The sequence below is a fragment of the Lemur catta genome, chromosome 2 (genome assembly GCF_020740605.2).
Source record: "Lemur catta isolate mLemCat1 chromosome 2, mLemCat1.pri, whole genome shotgun sequence".
Taxonomy (NCBI): Eukaryota; Metazoa; Chordata; class Mammalia; order Primates; family Lemuridae; genus Lemur; species Lemur catta.
In genome coordinates this window covers 107,693,683-107,709,644 of record NC_059129.1, presented here as the reverse complement: position 1 = coordinate 107,709,644, position 15,962 = coordinate 107,693,683, and the positions used below count along the sequence as shown (strand labels likewise).

General features: G+C 38.0%; 1 protein-coding gene across 1 annotated transcript; it reads right to left on the bottom strand.

The window, feature by feature from the left end:
- Positions 1–8,985: 8,985 nt before the first annotated feature.
- Positions 8,986–13,467, bottom strand: CALHM4 (calcium homeostasis modulator family member 4). Its single transcript, XM_045542296.1, has 2 exons — positions 12,850–13,467; positions 8,986–9,400 (listed from the first exon to the last, which is right to left on the bottom strand). The coding sequence occupies exons 1-2, from the start codon at positions 13,405–13,407 to the stop codon at positions 9,014–9,016; spliced, it is 945 nt and encodes a 314-aa protein (XP_045398252.1). The 5' UTR covers positions 13,408–13,467; the 3' UTR covers positions 8,986–9,013.
- Between the last annotated feature and the right edge of the window lie 2,495 nt (positions 13,468–15,962).

Here is a 15,962-nt window from a genome sequence, read left to right as displayed (position 1 = left end):
GGCAAATTGGATTTCTTTTAGTGTTTCATTTTTAATTTATAATTAAAGATGTTATGGAACAAGTGTGTTTGAAGCTCTGCAGGTAGACAAAAGGTGTAGCAAGAATAACCATCATGGGATCTGGAGCCAGAAGTGAGAAGCCCTGCCTTAGCCATTTTTAGGTACATAAACTTATAAAGCATTCAAATAATATGAAATAAAAATGTATGAAAGCATGTTGCAAACTCTAAAATACAATGTTGATGCTACTTATTGGTAATTTTAAAATACATATTTTATTCCCTAAAGCTGCGGTCCCAACCCCCAGGCCATGGCCTGTTAAGAAACAGCCGCACATCACCACCTGAGCTCCACACCACCACCCACAACACCCCACCCCCGACCCCAGTCTGTGGAAAAATTGTCTTCCATGAAACTGGTCCCTGGTGCCAAAAAGGTTGGGGACTGCTGCCCTAAAGCATGGCTGTTCTATTTTCATCTTTATTACTAAAGAAATAAGTTTCTAAGAGAATCATCTTGTTTGTAATCATCTTAGCTTCTTTTGCAGGTAATGCAAACCTGCATTTCCTGTTTGCTATTTCCTAATATTATCAATCTTTAAAAATTGCTTTGGTGTTTATATTTACTTTTCTAGGTCTATGAGTTTTCTTGGCAATCAATCCTACACTACTCTCAGAAGTTCAGAATTGAGAATTCCCTATTCAAAGATTAATTTTAATTGTCAAACTAAACAATTCATGTGGCTAATGTTTCATTTACTCAGATGTCTCAAAGACTTGTCACCAGTCACAAGTACAAACAGCTATATAAAATTTTAATTGTGTATACTCTCAGGAGTTCTCCTGAATGGTAGTAAATCTCACTAATACCTTCTAGCCTAACTGACCTCCCTGCTTCTATCCTTCTCCCCTCCAGTCTACTCTGACTCAACACAGAGGCCAGAGTGATTCTGCTACAATGTAAATCAGATCATGTCACTGCTTTGCTTGTACTGCCCCCATCTCCATCTAGATTAAAGCCCCATGTTTTTACAAGATAGGCCGTAGAGAATCTGATTCCCTGACCCTCACCTGCAGCTCTTGTTCCCTCTCTTTGTTTTCTGTTGCATGTAACAGAATTTCTAGAACTAGGTAATTTATAAGAAATGAAATTTATTTCTTACAGTTCTGGAGTCTGGGAAGTCCAAGGTTGAGGGGCCCACTTAGTGAGAGCTTTCTTGCCAGTGGAGATTTTTGTGCACAGTCTCAAGGAAGCACAGGGCATCACATGGTGAGGGGGCTGACCATGCTAACTCAGGCCTCTCTTCCTCTTCTATAACGCCATTAATACCACTCCCAGGGGTGCACCTAAGGTATGCAGGCTCCTGGCAGCAAACATTTTTTTATACCATCCCTGTCTATATAAACTATTTAATTATATTAGATATGTACTGTTAAAAATTCATGGGCTCATGTAAGGTATAGTCACTTATTGATGAAGATTTGGAATAAATAATAGGTACATATACATTTGTTTTTGTTTAATCAGTGTGCATGAAGATGCTCCACAGTACCCATGCACTCTCTCTTCCTGTTCAGGTTGATGAACCATCTTTTCATGTTTTTTTATTGTCAGATGCATTGTTCCTGTCTGAGTTCATATCTCTCACCATGATTTTTTTTTAAATTAGCCATGTTGTTATGATACACAATGTCATGGCTCTTTGACATTTCTATCAAAAACAATATAGTTCTTCCTGTCTCTGCAGTATCATGACACCATTTATATAATGCTGGTCACATCGTTACTCATTAAGCTCCAGCATTCATCATGCTGCTACCGAATATGGGCTTCCAAAGAATTTCTCAGAGAATGGGCTTCCTTGGGATGATCACAAATGCAATCTTACCAAAGTATGCGAGAAAATGGGGATCATTTGTTTTCCAGTCAGTTAAATTTACCACGTATCCTCTGACCACGTCTTCTCTTGAGTTCTTTAGGCCATAATCACTGCATCCCTCCAACAGGATGTCTTTCAGTGTCCGCTGCGCCCTGCCTTACCCACTTGGCCACCAGGTGGGAGGACAGGCGAGGTGCCTGGGGGCGGCGCCTTTTCCAGCGCAAGCCCCGTCCCTGACCCACCCGAGAGAGCACAGCTGCACCGCGTTGGTCCATGGCCAGGAAGGCTGGCGATCTGAATGACGGGTCGAAAGCACTCAGGGCGATTCCTGGACGCGCCACCCAGCGGACTGCCTGCTCGGGGCCGCCCTGGGTGCCCGCGGCGCGGCGCACGGAGGGAAGGGCTGGGCGCCGCCCGGCCGGCTCCGGGCCCGCAGGCGGCGGTTGGCTCCCCTGGCCGGGACACCCCGGCTTCTGGGGACAGAGGGTCGAAGAGGGCGGCTCCCCTGGAAGGGAGGAGACCGGACCCGCGATCCGTTCTGGCTCCGGGCGCCCCATCTCGGCCAGTCCCAGAAAATTTCGGAGAAGAAGAGCAAAACGCCTGGCGCCCTGATGGCGGGCGGTATTGAATTGCAGACTAAATCATTCTTCTAGCCCTGCCAGCAATAACCTTAGATACTTTTTGCTTTTGGCTTTATCTCCCCCACAAAATAGCAACCTTTTTCATAGGACCTCATAGGATCGATTATAATAAATCATCATTGGACTAAAGACGCTTATTTTGTAGGTAGCGTTCTCAAATTCAGGTTATCTCAACTTGCAAGAATGGTGGTAGGCATATCAATAATAAGCCACCTTATTATTTATAAGTTGGCTCGATTTATAAAATTTATGCAATCAATAAAGCACCACGTGGATCCAGATTCCTTGGGGGTTGTTTTGTTTTGCGCTGGCATTAGCTTTCCCACATTTCCCACAAATGCCAAAATATGTCTACATTATGAAATAGTTTATAGTATATAGTTCTGTTCATGCCACTAACTGGCAACTACAGAAGAAAAATATATTTAAATGTGTTTTTATTTGTAGCTTAAGATGAAACATCTACAAATGCATATTAAGTTTATATTTAGCTCAGCTCTTCTTTTTGCACTTTAGAACGCCTTTAAATATTAGAACACATTGAGTTTTATTTATTTATAAAAGATTATATTATAGATATTTATATTTATTTTCCAGGAGCAACAATTTTGCCTATGGTAGAGCATTAGCACACATAGAATCAGGATGCTCGTGCTAGAAATGACCTAGAGCTTGAGGCCAGGAATTCAAGACCAGCCTGGGCAACATAGTGAGACCATGTCTCTAAAAAAGTGGAAAAATTTTTTAAATTAGCTGAATGTGGTGGTGCACACCTATAGTCCCAGGTACACAGGAGGCTGAAGTGGGAGAATTGCTAAAGCCCAGGAGTTCAAGGGTGCTGTGAGCTATGATCACACCAATGCATTGTAGCCTGGGCAACAGAGTGAGATCCCCCCCTTTTTTTTTAAAGAAATGACTTTGAAGTGGTTTTAATCTGAAGGGTGTCATTCATCCACGGCTTGTGAGTTCATAAGCTCCTTAAATGTATTGGTTTGTATGCTCCTATTGCCACTGTAACAAATTTGCACAAATTTAGTGGTTTAAAACAATGCAAATTTATTATTTTACATTTCTGTAATTATAAAAACAGTATGTAGTCTTACTGTTCTAACACAGGTCAGACACAGGTCTCAATGGACTGAAAATCAAGGTGTCAGAGCTGTGTTCCTTCTGGAAGCTCTTGGGGAAAGTCCATTTCCTTGCTTTTTCCAGTTTCTAGAGATTACCCACATTCCTTAGCTCATGACTCCCTTATCTTCAAAGCCAGCAATGGCTGCTGAAGTTTTGCTTAGGCTGCAACACTCTGATATGCTTTGACACTCCTCTCCTGTTGTCACTTTACCTTCTCTCTGACTGATTCCTCCTGCAGTCCTTTTAAGGACCCTTGTCAAGATCCTTAACTCGACCACATCTGCAAAGTCTCTTTTGCCACATAGAGTAACATCCACAAATTCCAGGGATTAGGCTGTGGATATCTTTGGGGAGCCATTATTTAGCCTACCCAATATTGTAAACTCTGAGGTATGTGTGCCTGGGTCCGTGTGTATGCACTGGATATTTCCTCAAAAGGGCTTCCCCAGAATGGCTCTTCAAAGGGGTCTGTGATTCCAAATAGTTTAGTCACCCACTCCTATAATTTAATTACCCTCCCCTATCTTGTGTAAAGGAAAATTAAAGTCCCTGAGAGATTGGCTTGTACAAAACCACATGAATGATGGGAGATAGTGTTTTCCTGACCCCTGTTTTGACCCTTCATAACTATGGGCTACTGAAAATAAATTGACAGATTATTGTGGTGTCCTGTCCAAGCTCTGCATAAGAGAGAGAACACTTGAGACTCTAGAGCAGGCTTCCAATTAGTCTACGGCTAATAAAATCAGTGCCACTGGCTGTTGGGGTGATCAGGTCCAAAGTTACACCCCAGTGAGAGTGGACAAGTCACTGCTAAGAAGCACAGTACCTTGAAAGTGAGCCCTGATGTATGCAGGTCCAGTTCTGGTAGAAAGAGAGAGACTCATGTAATATGGCACCTGATTGTCGGAACTCAGGATGTTTCAGTTATTCATACACTGGAGTAAGCCCTGGAAAGTTGATCAGCTCCCTCATTGCTGTATTCTAGTTCAGGGCTGTGGAGTGCAGAGTCAGAAGTTGGACTGCCAGGGCTGGATTCTGGCTTCATCACTTATAGGTATGGGACCTTTGGCACATTGCTTGATTTCTCTCTATCTCAATCATCTCATTAATAAAATGGGGGAACTTACTTTATTGGGGTTAAGTGGGCCTGGATTCCAATTATGACCCAATATCCATCAGTTATCTAATAAAATAATTACGTAAATATTAATGCATTTCATTTGTATAGGATTTTACAAAATTCTTTCACATTTAATATGGAAGAATTAATGTTATTAATGAATTGGTAAAAAATTAATGTTTTGCAGTATAATTTCAGCAAGTTATTTTCTAATATGTGACTCTATTTGCCACTTTGCTGTAAGGATTAAATAAGATAATTTAAAGTAGCTGGCATATAGTGAGGACTACATATTTTTACCATCGCTGCTATCACCATTACTATAGATAGGTGCAGATACCTGTTGTGCCCACTAGGTGGCAGCAGAGGAAACCATACTTGAAATTCATTTTTTTCCTGAAGTTCAGCGTGCTGAGATCAAGGAAACTTAATCACACTTGGTGGTTAGTACAGAAAAGCATTCAGGTCAGGAATAGCACAGTTTGCCTCTCTGGAAATACAGTTCATTGCTCTTCCATCCAGGGGTCACATTTATGGATTTGTGTCTCCCAGCTTAAGGAGCCAGTTGTGTAGCTGTCATTCTCTCCTCAGCCTGCCAGTATCTGTTCTTTATTGACCAGTGCTAAATTTTAGTAGACTCTATTTAGAAATTAAAGTTGTATCTCTACACCTTTTATTTTTGAGATAGCAAATAGCTACCTAGTCTTGCATTCAGAAGGCCTTCAGTTGGCCATGATACTTCAAAGTTGTAGGGTCTATGTGATTTCCCTTTGTGCCACAGATGAAAGGCAAGAAAACACTTAGAAAATTACATTGTTGTTTCTTATTTCAATCATGCACTGGAATTTTTTTTTTACAATAATGGAATTGAAGACTAAGAGCAGAAAAAAGAGACAAAGAGAATGACAGAGTATAAGTGTAGTTCTACAACTCAGCTTTGGAAAGCATACAGAAAGCTAAGTAAAACACATCTAAACGTTGGGTTTGTATTTGTCTGGGAACATTGTGGTGGGGGAGTGAAGGAGCTGACAAAGTTGAATTTAAGAAAGGAGCAAATTTATAATATATTAAATATATGCCAAGCCTCAGAATTTGATGTGGTAGCCAAAAGCATTTGGTAGCAGAATATAAGGTAGTATTAGCACATAATTGATTCTAATTATGTGCTTTATAACTACATAAATCCATTAAGCATAAAGGGAAGGAAGTACCATGTTCTTAATGGAAAAGTTTTGTCATCTGGCTGTGGAACAAAAGAATACTCTAGACCAAAAAAAAAAAAAGACTGGGAATTCAATTTATTTGACTTGAAATAGATAACATAGTGTACAATGAAATCCCAAGGATGTGTACTACCCTTTATATATGTACATAGATGCTATAAAACACTTTAAAGCCATGTAGAAGAGCCAAAGAATACTTACAATCCTTTGCCAGAAAGCTATAGTGGACGATAATGATTAACTGTCTCAAAATATAAAATTTATACGTCATACTCTGAAAAAGTTTGATTTAGAAAGGGCTTCCAAAGTTAGTGGAAACAAAGTTTCCTAGTGTTAAGGTATAAACAACTGTTAATCTTCTTTCTGATGATGTAATGTTATAACTTCAAACATTCTTTTATTTTGCTATTAACTGAAAACCTTACTGAAGACTCTTTACTGTGGTATAGTTCCAGAAAACTAATAAACTAATTCTGAGCACGGTGTAAAGTGTTCGTTTAACCAGTATGTCCCAATACAGAGGAATTTCAAAAATTCTCAGATACATAGAGCCATAGAATTTTAGAGCTGCAGGAGACCTTAGGGAACAAAATGGATGTGACCTTCCCTATTTACACAGCTCATGTATATGGGGGTGAAACTAGAACCCTACTTGTCTTCCACAACTTGCTTCTATTTTTGTTTTTAACATCTTTCTTATAATGTCATATCAGTACTGAGTATAGAATCAGTTGACAAACTAACTTTCCTTGGCCACTTGAATAAAGTCAGTACATTAACAGTCTTTTAAAAGTAGAATGCCAGTAAAATCTTTAGAGAAAGCTCAGATTCAAGTTCAGTGATATTTTCCTTCCAAGAGAAGCAACCTGAGTCTACCACCATTTCAAAAGGTTGTATACATATTGACCTGTGTACATAGAAATATAAACATAAAAATCTTCCTAGATGAAGAAAACACTTCAAGAACTCATTTAGTTCAGTTCTTTGCCTTCCAGCAGGAAGGTATCATTATTTTGATTTTATGGATGAAACAATCAGGATAAATTACAAAAGTAATGGTGAGGGCAGGACAGGTCTCCTGTCCCAGCAAAGTACTACATTGTGCAGTATCTTGTTGAAAAACAAAAAAAGCCAAAACAAAACCTGAAAATGTTTTATTTCCTTAAAAATTCATTTTCTGCTTATTTCTATTAAATTGTTGCTTCTGGCTTTATCTTGCTCAAAAAATATAAACTTTTCTCATAGGATTTACTAGATCATCATTGGATTAAAGATGTTTATTTTGTAGGCAGCTTTCTCAAATTCAAGTTATCTCAACTTGAAAGAACGGTGGCAAGCATAAGTTTATCTTCCATAATTGTGTAAAAGAATCTTACACCAAATAGGCAGGGCACAGCAGCTTACACCTGTAATCCCAGTACTTTGGGAGGCTGAGGTGGGAGGATCACTTGAGGCCAGGAGTTTGAGACCAACCTGGGCAACATTGCAAAACCCCATCTCTAAAAAAATATATATTTTTTAAAAATTAGCCAGGCATGATGGCCCATGCCTGTAGTCCAAAGTACTCAGGAGGCTGAGGCAAGAGGATCACTTGAGCCCAGGAGTTCAAGGTTACAGTGAGCTGTGATTACACCACTGCACTCTAGCCTGGGCAACAGAGTGAGACCCAGACTATAAAAATATAAATAAATAAAAAAGAATCTTACACAGAATAGAATATTCCATAATTGTGTAAAAATAGATTACCAAGTATTTGATGGCATTTTAGATAGTCATGTTCCTTGGTCTCCGTGAAAATGAATCTTGAGAGTCTAGTTGACCATTGGCAGTTGCACTATATTCCAGTAAGCAATTATTATTTTGGCTAAAGAAAGAAATAAAAGTCCTCAGATTGCTTATTTTGGCCAAAAAGCCAGTTGCTTAAGTGAACATGGCAAAAATCAGGCACAAGACATTACACATCAGCAGTGATTAAGATAAATTAGAAAACTGTCAAATGTTAGATGTTGCATTTAGCAAAGGTGGGCAGAGAAAAGTCAGACAGATGTTATCCCCTTTCAGAGTTATAGATCATGGATATACAAGTATAGGTTGCAGTCTTGGTTCCCCAAATAGATTTTGAGTGCAAAGGTGCAATTTGATATTGAAAAGGTACAGATGGTAGCTCTGTAGTGGAGCATGGAAGGGAAGCCTTCTAGAATAAACTTTACATGTAGTGGCTATAAAAATGTTCTTAGTATGGAGGTGCTACAAATACCATCTATGATTCTAATGATAATACAATATTGCATCATCTTCCACCAGTTATGGAAGGATGACTCAAGACTTTTCTGTATGACCTCCCTCACATGTTACCAGTTTAGAAAGGGCTTTTTGCCCTGCTTCCCAAAGGGTCAGATATTTAGATTTGAAGAAAGAGGAGGAGGTTGTGAAAAGTTCCTAGATATTATATAAAGGTAGAAACAGAGAAGACCACAAATTAGAGGGAAAGAAAATAGTGATGGAATGCAAAGAGAAAGGGAGAAAGTGACATTAATACTTATTTTATGAAAGGCAGGGTGCTGAGCACTTTGATTACATTATCACATTTAATCCTCACAACAGTTCTATGAGATAGCCACCACATACAGATGACAAAATGGCAGTCAGAAATATTAACTTTGACAAAACAGCACTCAGAAATATTAACTTTTACATAGCAATTAAGTAATAGAACTAAGATGTAAGTTTTGATATGACTTCAAATTCCAAGCTGTTTTTAATTAGACCAGTATGACACTATAGGCATTACTAGACCATCAATGAAATTTCAGAAAGAGAGATACGTACAATTATCAGATAACTTGATTTTGGAAATAACATTTTAGTTGGACTTATGTAAACAAATATCAGAAGAGAGAGAAAAAGATGAAGAGAGAGAAAAAGATGAAGAGAGAGAAAAAGATTTACGTTGAACTCCACGATCATGAAAACCAAGTATGTTGTCAAGCAACCTGAATTGTGAAAGGTGCTACAATTAAGGTTGTAATTCAATACCTCTTGATTTGTCTTCCTCATTATCCTCATCCACCCTGTCTCCAAGGAAACTATAGTGACTTTGCAAGTAATCACCCATGCATAGAAGACTGGGTGCTGAAATCTCTCTCCAGTCCTGACACGAAGGAATACGGATATGTTTGACATCTTTACTCCCCGGAATGAAGCCAAATAGCTTCTTTATGCGCTGCGTGATGAGGAGTCGGGAGTGCTGCTCTGCTGCTTTTTCAAAGAGCTCTCTCTCATTCTGAAGGTGGTTGTTCCAGTAATAATCCTGCAGAGAGGTGAGGGGAGAGCAGCATCTCGCCAAACAGCAGGAGACTAGGATAGCGATGGTTGCCAAGGTGATCAAAATCCAGCCCAGCATCTTCACGTCATTATTCAAAAAAAAAAAAAACAAAAAAACCCAGAAAATATTAATACAACGAATATTTAAGAAACAGTCGTGGGAAGAGGGATTCCTATAAAGCTAAGCACTAAAATGTGGGTAAGAAATTTGCTTTTCTAGTCTTTAATATATTAACAAGGTACTGATCATTTGATGTGGAAATTGATCTGATGGAGGGGATAGGCCCAGCCATTTCAACTTGGTTTTCAGGCTACAAAGAAATTTGACCAGTTAACTTGGAATGGATTAAAAGTGCTGTCCTTGAAGTGACAGACACTATAACCCACCAATTAATTTTACATAAGATACACAGCTTTCTTTGCTTCTAGCTCAAGCTTACTTCTCAACCGTCAGGTACAGGCCCATGCATTGTTTGGATGCTTAAGAAATATTTGACAATGATAGGGATGAAAATGATGGTATGATACATAACAATAGTGGGCTCCCAAGGTGTCTTCAATGGTGTGCCAACACATGTTCATTGATATTTTTCCCTGAGTTGCTTTTTCCTCTTATGTTTTGCAGCTAAAGAAGAAAGTCAGTGAACAAACTCATGTCTCTAAATGTATTATTGATAGTATAGTCACTGTACCTATAGTGCCTAATTGTTTTTCTTTTCATTTCCCTTGTCCTCAAATAGTCATTTGCTGACCAGTTTTATTATGTGTCTTTGAAACATACCTCGAAAGAAGAATAAACTAGTTTTTATTTGAGATTATTTAGTCTCAACTTTTAAACACTGACATAAATGGCTGTTTTCTAATTTAGAATCCTTTTTCTTCTGTTTATTATTCTTTTTTCAATATTTCACAGTTATCATGTAAAGTGAGAGAGGCAAGTTCCACACAGGTAGGGAAGCCCACAGTATGCACCCACAGTTTGGGCCGGGAAGGCCTCTTCTGCATCTTGTGGGAATTACCAGTGTGTGCACAGTGGGACATTTGCTCTCTATGGAGGCTAAAACCTACAAAGAGATATTTATCACAATTTTTTTTATTTCAGCATATTATGGGAGTACAAATGTTTAGGTTACGTATATTGCCCTTGCCCCCCTATACCCCCCCAGTCAGAGCTTCAAGAGTGCCCATCCCCCAGACGGTGCTCACCACACTCATTATGTATGTGTATACCCACCCCCTCCCCCCCATCTGCCTGACACCCGATTAATGTTATTCCTATATGTGCTCTTAGGTGTTGATCAGTGAAACTAATTTGATGGTGAATACATGTGATGCTTATTTTTCCATTCTTGGGATACTTCTATCACAATTTAACTGAACAGATGCCAGCATGGTAGCAGAAAAGCCATCCCAGATGCTCATTAATTTATCAACTATCATTTACTGAGATCCAGGTTAACCTCTTACCCTGGGCAGTACATGGTGCTTGGTTAAGGGATCTCAGGTGTGAATAATTTGTGAATAACTCAGATGTGAATAATTATCTCAATAATTTGAGATACATTCACACATTCTCTATGGTTTTTAAACCCAAAGGAGGAGACAAATGAGCAAGCCAAGAAATATGGTACAATTTGGTAGTTTTTGGTATGAGTAAACAAAACACCTGAGGTAGCACAATGGAAGAGAAATGAACTCATTTAAGGGAGAGGAGAATACTGCTCTTCTAATAAGGGAAGAAAACAGAAAAATAAGAGCATGAAGAGTTGGAAGAACCTCAAGAATTTGGATTTACATGGTCATAGAAGTTATGTGGAAAAGTGATCAAGAGCCAGATATTAAAGGACTTTGTATGTCATGCCAAGGAATTTGGAATTGTTCTCAGGCTAGTATTAATAGAAAAGTATTGAAGGACTTTATACTGAGAGTGGGGAAATCTCATCATCCAATTTGCATTTATCAATAGAAAGATATTTTTGACATATGTGTAAAAGGTAGATTGAAATGGGGTGAAACTAATGTCAGGAAGATATTTTAGAATGGGGCCTGGGCAAAGAAAGGATTTGAACATAATGTGATCTTGTGGTCAACTCAGAAAAATCCAATTGAAAAACCATGTGTACTCCTCAAATGTAATTGCAGTTTGAGATAGTTGCAGAAGGTGGCCTGGTGAAATGGCAGCAGCATGATCATGGGATATCTTGATCAGCTTTTTATTAGCTCTATGAATTATATGAGTTACATAAACTTTTTAAGCTTCGATTTATTCATCTGTGAAATAAGGTTAATAATATCTGTCTCTCAATATCATGAGAATTAGAGTTAAGATGTGAAATGTTTACATAGTATACAATAAGCATCTCAATAAATATAAGTTTTATTGTCACAAAACCGAAAAATCTGCTGGTGATGGTACTCAGAACTATAAAACTGTCTTTTCACAGAAGTCTGTATTTCATAAGACATTTTATTTTGACTTTAAGAAAATCTGGCTATTGTGTATTACATTTTAGTTTTTCATAAGTGAGAACATTTTTTTAAAGTTATAATTATTCCATTGATTTTTTGAATTTTTGCTTATCTTCACATAGCTCCTCTGCCTGAGTTTAGGGCTAATATAAAAAAATTGAGACAGAGTATATTAATGGGATATCTAACTTTTCTTAAACTAGGCCATATTGCAACCTTTTGGTATTCTGTGTCTTGATAGTAGGGTCCCCCTCCCAACTAAATAGCATTATTTTTTCTAAATTTTAATTATTGAAAGGTTGCAGGTCAAAACACCTGTATGCCTTTACAGTAAGTAGTTTAAAAAATACCGTCTTTTACTATATTACAGTGGTTTGAAAATATATTTTTTCCTCAAATCCCTTGGAGGAACTGATGAACGCTAATGGCTCTCATTAATGAAAACTAATATAACTGATGGCTCTTTCTCTACTGCTGAAGTACACAATTGCATTTTTAAAATTTAACCTATAAATGTAGTAGATTCCCTCTCACCCCACACTACTCTCTGACACAAACCTATCCAAAGATACGAAGTTTAAAATCGTAATTGGAGTTTTTTAATCATAATTAAGCTTCCTGTAATTCTAGGTGAGATTTTAATATATAAAAATATATATTTAAGAATATATATATGCAGGAAGATGGGATTTAGTAATACAATAATAATATTCATAACAATATCTAAGATTCATTGTTCTTAATATGGTACTAGGTACCTTATTGAACACTTTAGACGTATTAATAACCCCATGCAGTAGGTACTATTAATATCCCCATTTTACTCAAGCTCTTGCAGGTTAATAAGTGGCAAAACAAGACTCAAGCCCAAGTCTACTAACTTCAAAGCCAACATCCTAACTATATTTATATAGCTGCTCAGAACTCACTTTGATGAACGACACCCAGTTTGTGTTCCACAATCAGACAATATGAGAAGCTGTAGGAATGCGAAATGTTTCCAGTGACTATAGTTACTATGGGATAGCAAAGCAGAGGAAAAAAAAATCAAAACCTTACTTGTGACTGGTATCTGTGCAGAAGAACTATTTCATCTCTCACTGGGATTAGGTCCGAAGGAGCTGATGTGAAGCATGGAAATCCAGCCAGGATCTCTTCTCGTTTGCTGGCACTGACGTTATCAAACACTGGGTAATTGTCCACAGTTGCAAATTCACTTGCTGCGCATTCATAGTAGGTGCCTGTCAGCAGGGTCACTGCCAGCCACGTTAATGGAGCAACAACTGCCCTGCCAGTGATGCTGAAGAACCTGAGGCAAGCCAGCTTGCGCTCCAGGGGGCTGATTCTCCGGTGTGGAGGGGCACAGCTGCAGCAGTATTCACCGGTAATTGTCCACATTTGGCTTCTCAGAGCATAGCCAGCAATCAGAAGGATCAAGGCAGGAATGACAAGAAAAGCAGAACCATAATAGAAATTTTTCCCAACTTGACAGGGACATCTGAATGTGAAACACGAGAACAGTTGTTGCCCGCCAACAGTCAACGCTGCAATTAAAGAATTGACAAATGTTCCGCTTCTCTGCAATGAAGACACGATATTCTGGAGAGTTGGGCTCATCCTGGGAAGCTCTTACACAAATCAGTGCATGGCCCTTTCTGATCAGTGGACTCCACCAGCTATAACCATTTTATGGGATCTTACTGGTTTGACTGGTTGTGTCACGTGACCCAACATCCTTACTTGTTTAAAGGATTTGAGCATCTTTCCTTGTGTGCTTTGTGAATCCTGAGCTAATAAATGCACCTCAGATTATATCTGGATGAAATTGAGAGAGAGAACCATTTTGTATGGGTGAGTGGGGGAAACTTCTTCAGCATATCTTTCCACTAAAAAGAGGATGGCTTGCTTGCAAAGCACACTGCCTCCATCTTTGCTTGTGCTGCTTTGTACAACACAAAATGCTGAGCACCAGCAAATAGAGCATTGGAAGCAAAACAGAAACATTCTTATTCTTGTACTAGACCAGGATTTTGTCACCATAAAATTAAAATATAGGGAATAATGGAAATTATCAAATACTAGAGCAATCCAAAATTTAGGGCTAGCTGGAATGTCCCTAACCTGAAGATGCTGCCAGAAGATCCCAAAAGATTTCCCAAAGGAGAAGAATAAGCTTAGGTGTCCCTAAAGCCAAATCACAACAAAAACATTCTAACTTTGCATAAAATTTAAAATCTGTTTGTATTAACAGAATATTGCTGTTTTGCTTTAAAAATTACATTGCAAATTTGTTTATATGGTATCTTTTTATTATATGAAAATGTGATATTTGGTTTTTAATAAAGTTATATATCTATAAACAAAAAATGTAAGGTGTTTTGTATGTTTATTAATCAGCAAATATTAATTGTATTAATATAATATCTATATGAAGGGCACTGCACGAGGCTTGGTTTGGGCTTATAAATAAGTGATATGATATAAGTTTTTTGTCTCAAACTTTCAACTAGACATGGCTAAATACATAATTAGTGAATGGGAACATAGGACTGAGGAATTCATCCAAAATGCAGTACAAAAAGGCAAAGAAATAAAATATTTTTAAAAGCAGTTAAGAGAAATAGAAGACAGATTAAGCAACTCCACCATCTGTCTAACAGGACTTCCAGAAGATAAAAGGAAAGGATAGGCAGAGAGGCAATATTTGAAGAAAAGTAACTGAGAACTTTGCAGAATCAAAGAAAAGTTCTCACCTAAGAAGAATGTTGTTTGTTTTGAGTGGTATAAATAAAGGTAAATCCACTTCTAGACACAGAGTAAAACTGCAGAATGTGAAAAAGATATTTTCTTAAAAGCCACCGGAAAGAAAAGATAGATAACCTATAAAAGACCAATAACTGACAGCAGACTTCTCATCTATAGCAATAGAGAACAGAAGACAGTACCTCCAGAGTGCTTAGTGCCAGCTAAACTATTATTCAAGACAGAGAAAAATGAAGATGCATAAAGACTAAAGGAATTTACCACCAACAGAACCTCAGCAAGAGGATTGCAAAAGGATATATTTTGGCAAAAAGAAAAATGAGCCCTGAGGAAAGACATGGGAGCAAAAAAAATGATGACAACCACAAATATGACATTTTAAAATTTCCCTTATTTATTAGCTGTACAAATGATACAACTAAGGCAATATTATTATAAGATATCACTGCATCCCTACTAAAATGGTTAAAATTAGAAAGATTAACCATACCAAACCTTGGCAAGGATGCGGAGCAACTGGAGTTCTCATACACTGAAGGTGGACATGTAAAAAAGAACAACCACTTTGGAAAATGGTCATTTTCTTTAAAAGTTAACCATACAGCCCCTGTATAACACAATCATTTATCTCCTAGTTGTTCACACAAGAGAAATGAAAGCATATGTCCACATTAAAATTGGTACATGAATGTCCATAGCAATGCTATTTAGAATAGCCACAAACTGGAAACAACCCAAATATCCACCAGCAGATGAATGAATCAACAAAGTATTATAAATCCATATAAAAGAATGCTACTCAGCAAAATAAAAGGAATAAACTATTGATATATACAATAACATGAATGAATTAAAAATAATTATCCGGATGAAAGAATTCAAAAAAGGACTATATAATGTATGATTCTATTTATGTAAAACTCTAGAAAATATAAATTAATACATACTGACAGATAACAGACTGGTGCTTGCCTAGGGAGTTTGGGAGAAGGAATAAGTAGAGAAGGATTTCAAAGGGACACGAGAAAACTTTTGGGGTTGTATCAACTTGGACCAGCAGGATTTCACTTTATGGAGGTGACAGTGATGATGTAAAGAAGCCAACACCATTGAAAGAAGAATGTTTTATTTACATTTCCCAAGAGAGGGTGGCATGCCATGCCACACCACGCGGAGTCATAGGAGGAAGCATCAGGTTTGGTGAGGGGACAGAAGGAGGTGGGGAAAGACAAGTCCAGAGTTTTTTTGGGGTTTCTGTGGAAAAGGCAAGGTAACCAAGGAAAACATTTAGGATTGGCTAGTTTAAATAATTCTGGCAGGCTTTGGGGCATGGAGGCTGTCCCTACTTGTCTGCAACCTGGCCATGGTTGATTTAGTGCAGCCTGAATATTAGCTTGGTACATGAGACC

What these genes read in the sequence shown, in the direction of transcription:
- CALHM4 (XM_045542296.1), bottom strand. Translation starts at nt 13,407, where the DNA reads ATGAGCCCAACTCTCCAGAATATCGTGTCTTCATTGCAGAGAAGCGGA. An exon ending in TGCACAGATACCAGTCACAA is followed by an intron (nt 9,401 to 12,849) that starts GTAAGGTTTTGA and finishes AATGACGTGAAG; the next exon opens with ATGCTGGGCTGGATTTTGAT.